The 12,460-nt window shown below is 33.9% G+C and overlaps 2 protein-coding genes and 1 long non-coding RNA gene across 3 annotated transcripts; 2 read left to right on the top strand and 1 right to left on the bottom strand.

Moving 5' to 3' along the window:
• Positions 1-2,533: 2,533 nt before the first annotated feature.
• On the top strand, positions 2,534-3,756 carry LOC120148405. The gene is made up of 2 exons (XR_005518365.1): positions 2,534-3,305; positions 3,673-3,756. It is a non-coding gene; the product is annotated as an uncharacterized LOC120148405 (long non-coding RNA).
• Positions 3,757-4,094: 338 nt separating this feature from the next.
• LOC120148387 (protein CHROMATIN REMODELING 20-like) lies at positions 4,095-6,372 on the top strand. The gene is made up of 6 exons (XM_039161527.1): positions 4,095-4,251; positions 4,365-4,591; positions 4,924-5,127; positions 5,201-5,279; positions 5,356-5,612; positions 5,865-6,372. The coding sequence occupies exons 1-6, from the start codon at positions 4,204-4,206 to the stop codon at positions 6,169-6,171; spliced, it is 1,122 nt and encodes a 373-aa protein (XP_039017458.1). The 5' UTR covers positions 4,095-4,203; the 3' UTR covers positions 6,172-6,372.
• A 311-nt stretch (positions 6,373-6,683) lies between these two features.
• LOC120148377 lies at positions 6,684-9,902 on the bottom strand. The gene is made up of 2 exons (XM_039161522.1): positions 9,536-9,902; positions 6,684-8,367 (listed from the first exon to the last, which is right to left on the bottom strand). The coding sequence occupies exons 1-2, from the start codon at positions 9,642-9,644 to the stop codon at positions 6,779-6,781; spliced, it is 1,698 nt and encodes a 565-aa protein (XP_039017453.1). The 5' UTR covers positions 9,645-9,902; the 3' UTR covers positions 6,684-6,778.
• Between the last annotated feature and the right edge of the window lie 2,558 nt (positions 9,903-12,460).

Below are 12,460 nucleotides of genomic sequence, written 5' to 3' on the forward strand. Positions count from 1 at the left end.
CAATGAAGGTATTTTAGACAAAAATCTTGAAATCAAGTTTTGTTTTAACTTATAGATCGAATATTTAAGTATAAATAGAGACATTTTATATTTAAAAGAAGGGTAAAGAAACTTTGGGTCAAAAAATGTCATATCTTAGGGGCCGTTTGTTTACTGTTGAATGGAATCATTCAGCGCTGAATGTTGAACCGTTCAGCATTCAGCGTATTTGATTCTCACCTCTGAATGAAGAATATGCTAAATGAAACAACAAAACACTGTTGAATGATTCAATACTAAAGTACATTCTTAATCATTAAGCACCCGGTATTTTACCATAATACTTATTTTTTCACATGTTGTCTTATTAAACAATTATATCTTATAATATAATAAATCAATATGAAGGTAAAAATTAAAAAAATTCATAATTCATATTGTACATTCAGAACCATTATTCAAACAACATGTCACATTCAGAGTCAATTCATACAGAGCCTTTGAATCATTCAGGCCATTGAATCATTCAGCGCTTAATCATTTTATTTTATCAAACAACCCCTTAGTCAGTCTAAAAGCATCATATCTTAGTCAGTTTATAAATATTATTTGAGTGTTATAAGATTATTATATTTCGATCTTCAAACATTATTTCATGTTTATATAAATTATGTATAATTGATATACATGAGACAAGTTGATAATGTGTTTGGCTAAAATTATTGATACAACACATTCAGAAGATATACGATTTGCTTTCATATGATAAGATGTCAACTGTTTCGTACGAAGGTAATGTATAATGTATAGCTCAATTGAAAAGAAGAAACATCAAAAGAAATATATTTCCCTTAAATTTCATCTCACATTATCTTAAAAGAAAAATAAAACACAAATATTCAATGAATCCAGTTAATTGTAATTTGAAAGATTTATTCAGCAAAACATTATCGAAATTATAATATGAAGATTGTATTCAATATCGAATTGTAAAAGTTTAAATATCTTATGTGATATTATTATGGGAGGAGTGAATACACGGTTTTTGTCCGTTGAATTTTCTTGATAATGGTTTTTAATGAGACAACATATTACGCGTATTAAATAGATGTATGCTATTTTTTCTTTGTTAAGATTCTTTTTCATTTTAACCAGATTTTCACAAGCACATTATCTTTATAAATGTAGGAAGAGAATTATAAATATTTATTTATATAAATATATATTACGATTAAAATAATATGTATTAAATATAATTTTAATATACGTTATTATTAGTACTTTAATATCTATTAAAATAAAAATTTTATACATTCATTATACATATAAATATAAAGTTTTAAAAAAATATTATATAAAGTTTAAATTAAAATAATAATACAATATTTTCTCTTTATTCTCGTATCTCTTGTTCTTCCCTGGTTCTTTCTTTTTATTTCATAATAATCTCAAAACTATATTTTGTCTAATTTTTTCATTTTTAATTGCGTGTTCTAAAGAAGAAATCCGAATTGGATTTCCGCTTCAATAGCGGTTCTTCTTTCCCTCCGGTGAGTCAACTCGTTCTCTTACCTCCGATCCCAATTCACTGGTCCTTTAGGCAGTGGCTCAGCAGAGTCCTTCTGGTCGAAGTTAAATAGAGCTTTAACTTAAAATCGCGTCTTCATTTCGACTATTTCTAGTCTTAGTTCTTCGTTTCTATAAATTTTATTATTTTAGGGTTTTCAAGTGACTTAGCATTATGTTAATGGAGTTGTTTCAGGGATTCAAAGGAGTTCTTATTTAAAAATGAGGAAATTTTGGAAACATGGGTTCTTTTTGGAGTTTTTTTTCTTCTCTTTTACTGCTCTTAGAAGTGGAAATTGTGTTATAAATTTGATTACCTTTTTTTTAATCAGGGAATTGCTTAGTTCAAAATGACAACTAACCTAGTATCTGTTAGTTGCGGCCACCTTTTTGTGTTTATATTATCATTTGTTTTTTGTTGGTTGATGATTTGCTTTCTGTGATTTTTTCCTAGTTAGGGATTTGTTATTGCGTAACTGTATTTGTATGGAGCAAATTTTTAGTTAGAAAAATATTAGGATCTGATTCAAAAAATCCAAACATAAATGTAGAAGTTTTTAGTTCTGGTTTCCTGGGTGTTTTTAATGCGTTCTTTGACATAGACACCATGACAGAAATCACTTGCTAGTAATTTTGAGGTTAGTCTAGGAAAATAAAGGAAACTACTTGCAAATAATCAAGAATGCTTGCTATCTCTGCTTCCTTTTTGTTGTATGGTGTGACTACGTGATTTTCTTGGTTGATTAATTGATCCTTTGCTTGGTTTGCTGATATGTTTAGTTTACATCTTTAGAGCTGCTGCTTCGGAGGGTTATTCCCTTTCTTGATGCAAGTTCAATAAAAATGGAGGAAAAATACAATGAAGTGGAAGATGTTGACAGAGCCTCCAGTGATTCTTTTTTTGTTGACTCAGATGATGGTGAACCATCAACATCTGGACAAGATGATGGATTGCGTTTTGAGGCAAGTCAATATTGAAAAATCCTTTTAGCAAAATGGCTTTTCTAACTCTTGAAATTCCTTTTTTCCCCTGGGTATAAATGAGGAAGTAGGGAGTATTGAAGAAGGGAATTGGACCTTGGACCACAACCTTAGAATAATGTCTTTCCTAAAGTAACCACATGCAATTTTATTTTGTTATTTATATCTGGCTGAGACTGATGCTGAAAAGCTTTTTGGATTCACCTGAGCATTTGGCTCCTTGGTGAATTCAATTTTTGACATAGAGCTGGATTTGAATCCTCTCATCCCCGAACTATAAAAGAAAAAAGCTTTATGGCTTGCTATATGGAGAAAAAGTTGGGATTAACTAATCAAAGCCTAAACACCTTCCGTTCCTCCTTTACTCCTTGGACCACAAAATAATCTAATGGCATGCCTTGTCCCCTTACCTATTATACCATGTCCTAGGATATTCTTCTTTCCTGGTTTGGTACCAAGGAATTTGGCAATTGATTTTATCTAGTCTTGTTTTCCATTCATTGATATAATTTCTGTCAAAAGTCACATATATTCATAATGAAAATATCTTACGAAGATTTACCTTTCAATGCTTAAAATTTGTGTTTTAATGAAATTTGTTGTAAACTAGTCTGTATAGATTCAGCAGTTCTCCCAATGAATTTTCTGGTAACCTTTTTTGTTAGGTGGAGGAGATTAAAGATATTGATGGCAGTTCCGATAATCCGGTCATTGCAGATGCCATAGAAAATTAGAAAGAGCTGATTCTATCTGAAGATCAAAGGAAAATTTTTAGAAAGGTTAGTGTTGTTTGATGCAATTATTCTTTGTTCCCAGACTCAACTGCATGGAAATGTATATTTCGTTTCTTATATATGTCTGATAATATTCTGTCATGTTTTGCAGTTGATACATACTTTTTTCTCTCCCTAAATGTTACCTTTTGCTTGAACCTTTTTTCCTTGAATTGATTATCTGGTCTTTTTGGGAGATACATCTTGGGTAATGCTAATCTTGGTAGTGACTACTGATAGAATTTGTTCAGGGTCATGGGCATTCCATATTGTAATACATGATGATATGTTTTCTTCTACAGTATTCTGCTTGTCAATGTTCTAACTCCTACAGCACATCTAACCTTGCATTAACATCTAAGATTATTGACAGGTCAAAGAGGAAGATGATGTAAATACTGACGGGAAGTTTCAGCTGCATTTGAAACAGAAGAGACATCGAAGGAGATCAAAACAGGTTTTACAGTTAATTACATTTTATTGTTTTTCTTTTTAGCACATATGAAATAAGAAGAGGAGTTTGAGGGTGGGCTGAGTCAGAAACATCGTCAGTGTCATTTTAGCTTGCAAAATTATAGATTGGTGTTACTCACAGTGTGCAAAATTGCAGATTAGTGTTCTCCATAGCGTGCAATCTGGCACGTTTCAAGGTCTGGTCTGCTTACTGCTTTCACTAACTAGGCAATTAATTTTACTGATTCTGTCAGTAAATGAGGTTGAAACAAACTTCAACTAATTTTTAAGTCAATGATTATTGATATTTTGTGGTTTCTTCGATTTTATGTCTTTGGGACACATTTATGAAATCATTTGTAGCTTTCTTTGATCAATCATTAGGGTTTCATTTGTTTAACTTTTATGTTTAAATTGTCTTGCTTCTTCTATTTCAGATAAAACAAGGAGTATGAATGATTCTCTGCACGAGAAAAATGATTATGGGTTTATTCAAAAGGTATGTGAATATCTATTTATTTATGTGCCTTTTGTGAAACTACTTTATATAATGGCTTGTGTCTATATTGATTTTTCTTGTCACACTGATGCTTGAATGTTTCTTGTCACTAGGGTTGGTGGACAGACCTTCTTCACCAAAATATTTATAAGGAACTTGATTACAGCGGCAAAATGGTTTTGCTGCTTGACATCATAACCATGTGTTCAGATGTGGGTGACAAGGCACTGGTTTTTAGTCAGAGCATTCCAACTTTAGATCTGATAGAACTATATCTTTCACGATTACCGAGACGTGGAAAAAAGGGGAAGTTATGGAAAAAGGGGAAAGACTGGTATAGGTGAGTGTATTTCACTGGAAACTTTTAGGAAGTTGTTAAAATTGTTTAGTATTCTCCCCGTGTAACACTGTATCTCTCTTTTAATTCACTTAGCTTCTTGATGAAAGTGTGTTTGCATATGCCGGCTTTTTTTAACAAATGGCTTTTGCCACTAAACATTTTTGTATTATTTTGTAAGCATCTCCCGAAATGTACCTGATTTTGCTGGGAAGCTGGTTTATTTTTCATATATAACATATTGTGATCTAGGTTTCATAAATTTGATTGTTGTAAGAAATATTGAAAACAAAGATGTCTGAAGCTCTCTTTTGTTTGATACGTGTGCCATACAGACTGAATGGAAAAACAGAAAGTTCCGAAAGACAAAAGTTGGTTGAGAGGTTTAATGAGCCGACGAACAAAAGAGTCAAGTGTACTTTGATCTCTACGAGAGCTGGCTGTCTTGGGATTAATCTATATGCTGCAAACCGTGTAATTATTGTTGATGGTTCTTGGAATCCTACATATGATCTTCAAGCTATATTCCGGGCCTGGAGGTGGGTTTAAGTCCATTAGTTCTGTTAATTTTGCCTCGCATGTTTTAGCTGCATTAAATGTTTGTTATTATAGGTATGGCCAGAGAAAGCTGTTGTTTGCTTATCGATTGATGGCACGTGGGACTATGGAAGAAAAAATTTATAAGATTCAGGTAAGGGGAACAATTTTGCCCTTCATTAGTTTTTGTTTCTTGAATAGCCTTTTAACTAGAAAAATGGTGCAAATAGGTGACAAAAGGTCTTGCTGCAAGGGTGGTCGATAGACAACAATTACATAGGACTATATCTAAGGAGGAGATGTTACATCTGTTTGAATTTGGTGAGGAAGAGAATTTCGATACTTTGATGGAACTTAGTGAAGAGAATGGAAACCAGAATATGCCTAATCAAGGTGGAAAGTCACTGAACCAGAAGATCTCGCTCTCTCATGGAAGCTGTTCCTCTGACAAAGTAATGGAAAGTTTACTTGTCAAACATCATCCAAGGTACTCTCAATCTGTTCTCATCTATTGGTTTCAGCTTTTATAAGCAAGGAATAGGTATTCTCCATTCTTTCTGTTACCGGTTATGCTCTGTTTCCTTTACAAAAAAAATAAAATTAGAAATTTCTTTGTCTGATTCTGCTGTTTGAGTGCTATGTTATACAAAATAAAGAAATTTCTTTGCCACGATCATATAAGTTTGACATTAGTCCCTTTTTATAATCGGAGTAACTTAGATATTGATGATGTTTTTAGGTGGATTGCCAATTTCCATGAACATGAGACCCTTTTGCAAGAGAATGAAGATGAAAAGCTCTCGAAAGAAGAGCAAGATATGGCTTGGGAAGTCTATCGAAAAACCTTAGAATGGGAAGAGGTGCAGCGAGTATCCCTTGATGAATCTGCAGCAGCTGCAGATCGCAGGCCTGTTGTTCCCAATGTGCCCCCTCCTAAACCAGAGCCCGTGAAGAATCACCTAACAAAACCCCAGGGCATTTTCAGGAGTCGGATTGTGCAACGGAAATGTACTAATCTTGCCCACATGCTCACTCTCAAAAGCTAGGGCACAAAATTCGGTTGTAGTACTGTATGCGGTGAGTGCGCCCGGGAGATAAGCTGGGAGAATGTAAATAGGGACAACAAAATATCAAGGTAGCAAAGAGAGAATGATCAACTTATTCTCCATAATATCGAGTTTCCAATGTAATTTGTTGTGATTGTACATGACAGCTTATGAGGTCAGTTCAATCCCCCTTTTTTAACACACTACCATTCTTTTTGGGGTCTGGGTGATGTTTGGATGGTATCCATGTTCTGATTTGAAGATCATAGAGGTGACCTTTTTGAAAATTTTGAAGGGGCTCATAGGTTGTAGGCAATGAAAATTTGAACTGGCTGGCATTTGCCCTCTGTTAGTCTTTGTATCTCTTTCAATGAAATGAGTACGTCACAGTTTTATGTGGCTTGTGGTGCAATATATCTCTGCTATTTTACTGTTTTTATATAGCAAAAGTGGTCCAGGCCTTAAATAGGGGAAAATTACACCAAGTTTTTGGACTATGCCAGTGTTTGTGCCAGGCCTAAGAATACAACGAAACCATTACCCAGTATGATTTGTACACTCGAAAGCAATGTTTCAATTTAATGCAATGATGGTATATGTGGTGAAGCTAACATCTTTCATCTCCTAGCCAATTATCCTTCTCCTTCGGTCCAGTCGGCCCTTCTTCGCCGTAAACCTCCGTTGGAAACATGTCAAAGATGTTCTCCACCGAAAACCGAACAAACAACGGGAGGAGGCTAATTATCTTATCCAGTTCAGACCTCGAATCGTATACTATGGTTGGACCCCATTCTCTCATGTACTGCAACCAACATGGTTCTGTAACTACCCCATCTCCAATGTACTCAGCTGCAACAATCTGATACCTAGTGCTTGAATCCACAAAATATTTGCTTCGAGCAGCATCGTTTGTAATTCCTATTCCGAGTTTAACTACCCCTTGAAGATAAGTCCCGGGATGCGGAAAACTAGCATGACCATGTTTGGATGAGTAAATGATTGGCTTATTACCTTCAATAAATTCCAAGTTGAACGCATCAACCCACTCACCACCACTATGCTGTGAGAAGTATACCTTCCATAGTTCTCCGGTGAAGTTGCTAATCCGAAGAGTGAAGTGTTCCCAGTCGCCTACATGTTGCCCGATTTTGTTCATTTGTATACTCATTAACCCGATCTTAAGGTTGGCCGGTCCGTTGAAGGGGCAAAATATCCACATGACAATATCAGTAAATGTTCCACCCAATGCTGGTTTTACATGAACATAGAGCTCTGCACTTTCCAAGTTTCCATTTCTAACATTGTTTCTTGCATTATCATCCCTTGGTAAATCTATCCAAAATGCACCATCGTTTCCCCCTCCACTAGGCAAGTTAGAACCCGAATAATCAATACGTTCACCTTTAAGCTTGCCTTCTTCGTACAATAGTGCCCCGTTTTTGAAAAACCATTGCACGGAAGACGGCATACAATCTTCATCGGGATGAAAGAAAACTGTTGCACCGTAGTGCTTGATGAGTGCATGGATTTGGTTCAAATTCGGCATTGCATGTAATGAAGGTTCAAGATTCTTCAAGCACGCAATTTCCAACTCTTGATCTTCGGAAACAAAGTATGTGCAGCAGAAGAATGTCCCAACGGAAACACCTCTGCAGAACATTCCCCTTTTGCAAGGTCTTGTGGTCCAAACCTGAAACGTGTTTGCATCAGTGGCAAGCAAGGTGTCCATAATTTCACAAGTCTCGGTAAGATCTTCTCGGACACACCTAATTTCTTCCACACAAGGCTCACTTGGGGTGTCGGTAACCACAATTCCCATCGCTTTGTATCCCAAAGGCGGGTTCGGCAGCCAGAAGAAACCAAAACCATTACCATAATCTGTACTCCAAACCAACGAGTAGTTAACAGGCTTTCTTAGTGCAGGGAAGTCTGTATCAGAGTCATAGTCACAATAAACTTCCGGACTCGAGGGTTCCCTCTCCCGAGCGGCAAGGACATACCCTCTCAACGGCTGGTCATTTGCCTGACAATAATAACCAAGACAGAAGAATCCATCCGGAATCCCCACAGGTTTATAAAATGTGACACCTTTCTCTTTACCTCCCAACAAGCTGCAGCTCCATACACTCTCGAATTTCGTAATTGTAATCGCTTCCAATTCTCCTAGGTTAATTTTTCCTGTAGCAAATCCTTGACCTGAGAATAGTGGCAAGTACATCATTATCAAAGTGAGTTAAACATATCAAGCCATGATGTTAGAAAGCACAAGCTGCACAACTACCATAGAATTATCACTCTCTGAAGCAAAGGGGGTGGGAATAGGATGCCCCACACCTCAACAAAAGCTTAAACAAATAAAAAAAGAAAACTAAAATTCAATTAAAACATAAGTAGAATAAGATACTAGTCTCTTTTATGCAAGAAAAATCTATGTCAAGCATTGAAAATTCTACCTTTCAAAGTTTTGGAGGACAAAATTCATTACAAGTTTAATACTTTCAAGAAACCTATATATTTTTTTAACAATAAAAAGTATTGACTAACTTCTTGCTTAAACTATTGTCTTAGTTAATTAATTAATTAAAAAAATTCCTTATGGACTTTCTTTCTGAGAGTGGGAGCCCTAAGAAAACAGAGGACTTTATTAATGGGAGATGTAAGTATATCCTAACATCATTGATAAAACCCTATTTATAGAAAGAAAAATATATATTATTTTTCAATTCAATATAAATAATAATGGTAGTTAAGTAACAAAATTTTATTTATTAATATTAATTAAAAAATTTATTTAGATTAGTTAATTAATAGATCCAAAATCAATGGTTAAACATTATATAGGATCATAATTGAAAAGAAAAGATATGGTATATGTAATATATAGGGTGGAAGTTAATCTGATGTTAGACAAAAAGGAAAAATTTCATTCAAATTTTTTTTTTATGAAAACAAAGATTAAAGAAGGTTGAGAGTTTAGAGGCAAATGAGTTTTCCAAAGTTCCAAATTCAATGCATCTGTGAGCCATTAATTTACAAACTCCAAAGCAAATAATGGGGTGGTTTCCTCCATAAATTCTATTTTATGTAATTTTAAGAGAAAGAAAGCAAAATCCTCCATAGGCATAGTCCTTCGAGCAGTTAAATTATGTTTTATTTCCATAGATTTTTATATAAATCATCATATGAAAGAGAACAACTTTCATAGAAGAAAAAGGAACCCATATCTCAAGTTATCATGATAACAATCTCAATCTAATTTTCTAGGAAATTAAGAAGAAATCAAGCAAGCAACCCCAAGTGGAAAAGGATAAGAAAAAGGAAGATATTTGAGTTTAAATAGAAAAAAGGGCAAAGGCATACATACCTAGAGGCCATTGTGGGATTGGAGAAGGCAAAGAGTAAGGCCGAGGCTGAAGGGAAGGAAACTCAACATCAATATGTTGATGCCAACAGAAACATTCACAACCCAACATCTTAGCTCCTCAAAAACTCAGAAACCCACAAATTTATCTTCAATTCCTTCTTTTTTTTCGTACATATAAAGAAACCCCAAGAGGAAGAGATGTAAGAGAAAAGGGAGAGAAAAGTTTAAAGCAATTCCTCTCTTTCTCTTTCTGTGGAAGGAACATACAAAAAAGACAGGTTTTTTCTTGGACGACAAATAATTAAATAGAAAGTTTAAATGTCAAGTTTTGTTTTTGAAAGAGGTAAGGAAGTTTGGGTTTTGAGGGACGGTGATGAATTCAAGCCTGGGTTTTGTTCAACAGAGTTATGTTGAACTGCACGATGCAATTATTGTACTCTACTATTATATTCGCATGCCTTTCATGTGCATGTTTTGATTTTTTTTTTTATATCTAATTTGTTTGATCTGGGGGATTTTACTTCGGTTTTTTATTTAAATATCATTCAATAAGAAAAATACTTTTTGAATTAAAACTTGTTTTAAATTATTTCAACATTAATAATTATTTTTTTGTACTTATTCCGTCCGACTAAATATGTTTTTTTTATTTTTATAATTATCCTATTCAAACTATTTTATTAGAAAAATAAACAAACAACAACATTTATATTTTTGCATGTCCTACTATTTACATCTATCAAAATAAATTTATCAAATCTATTATAATTTTTAGGGATAATTTTATCATTTTTCCTGATAAAGTACATTTCCTAAAACTATGTATATAATCAATATAAGACATAAATTATGAGACGAATGGAGAATAAGATTATCACGCGTTACCTAAATGAGTCTTTGAATAAGCATCTTGCAGGTAGCATCTTCATTTTGAAATACACATCCTACAGACAATATCTTTGTCTATGTTATGATACAGACGTTGTAAAGAATTTTAAAAGAACATGCAAAAGATTGGAAAAGAATGAGTCATATATATATATATATATATATAATATTCGCAGTATGTGTCAAAAACACATGTTTGAACAAGTTGTGACAAACAACGACAATGGCACGTGTATGAATCATAGTTTTCAAAAACGCGCCTAGGCGTGGTTAAGACGACATGCTCAGGTGGGTGCAGTGCAAAACGCCTTTGGAGAGATAAGCTCTATGTAAAACGAGAAATCCTCCTAGGCACGCTTTAGGGGCTTTTTTGCGTAAGCACTAAGTCCACTTCTACCTTCTTAGGGACAAGAGATAAAGTTTACCTACTCTTCCATCGTTTGCCTCTTTCCACCGCTTGCGTCTATTGAAAATTCAAAGTACTGATTAGAGAAGAACCGTAAACAGAAGCTTACATATTCCAGAGGCTATAGAAGAGGGAGATAATGGTATATAAAATGACCTTTGAGATGATACAATGAATATTATCTACAATTGTTGCCAAAGCAATTAACGATAGAGTCAAAGTATATTAAATGACTTTTGGGATGATATAATAAAGATCATTTGTAGTTGTTACCAAGACAATTAATGGTAGAGTCAGCAACACATTATCTAAGTCAAACATATATGATTTGAGCCGGATGTAAAAGAGCTAAATGAATGGTTATCGCATGTAACACCTCGATTTTCGGGTTAGTAATTTTGGATTGATCCGAGTGTGTTTTAGATGAACCAATAATCCATTAAGAAGCGTTGGCCCAGGTTGGGCTTGCTTTGGATTTGGATTGAGCCCAAATGGTTATAAAAAGGATATTTTTGGTTTGAGATCAAAAAATAAGGGATCAAAAGTGTAATTATATCATTCAAGAAAAAGAGGCTGATTTTTTTAGATTTCTTATAGCTTTGGGCGTGGGTTTTGGGTGAAAGGTGAACACTTGGACCATTATTTTCTCTTTCCTTCTTTCTTCTTCATTTTCTTCTTCATTTTCTTCATTTTCTTCTTCTTCATTTTTTTCTTCCATCTTTTTCAAGATTCAAGGAGGAGGTAAGGACTTCTTCTATGTTCATTTTTGTTATTAATTCGTTTTTATGCCTTCCCCAACTTTTTTTGGTAATTCAAAAGTTTTGGTTTCATGTTATGGAAAGAGTAATGTATTTCTAATCCTTTGTGGTGTTATGATTTCCATGTTGAACCGTGTTTTATAATATTTTGATATAACAAATTAAGGCAAAATGTTTTTGGACTTGATTGAATTTGTTCAAAATTTTCAAAATTAATTCGAAGTCCATTAAACTAAAATTTGAACACAAAACAGTTTTCTGGGTACGTAGTATCGATACTGTTCTTACAGTTCGATACTACATGAATAATATCGATATTGTTCATGTGGTATCGATAAAGTAGTATTGATTCTCTCTTGGTAGCATTGATGATACCAGTTGTTTTCTAAATTGTTCAAATTTCATAATGCAAAATTAGTACTGTTATTCAAGGGATATCGATACTATTTTACATAGTGGTATTGATACCATGATCCCTAGAATCGATATTGCTCTAGTCCAACGGTCTTTAATGGCTAGTTTATTTAAATATTACAAAGGAAGTATTGATACTCATTAAAGGAGTACTGATACTCCATGTTCTAGACAATTTTACTTTTGCAGAAAATTCATCCCAAACGGCTATAAACAGCCACAAACTCATTCCAACATATAAAAATAAGTTAAGAACACTTGAAGAAGGTTACAACACCTATACAAGCAAGAGACATTAGAGAAAAGCTTTTCACTCTTTATTTTACCTTTTTTTCTTGTACATATGTGTTTGAGCTTATTGCAAATCTTTCAATTGTTTTTTCTTGTGAGCTCAATTCTTATAAACACCTATCTTTGTGAGGTTTTCTTGTTTACATCTTTCAACCTTTGCAAAAGGGG

This window comes from Hibiscus syriacus, unplaced genomic scaffold (assembly GCF_006381635.1).
Source record: "Hibiscus syriacus cultivar Baekdansim isolate YM2019G1 unplaced genomic scaffold, ASM638163v2 tig00002655_pilon, whole genome shotgun sequence".
NCBI lineage: Eukaryota > Viridiplantae > Streptophyta > Magnoliopsida > Malvales > Malvaceae > Hibiscus > Hibiscus syriacus.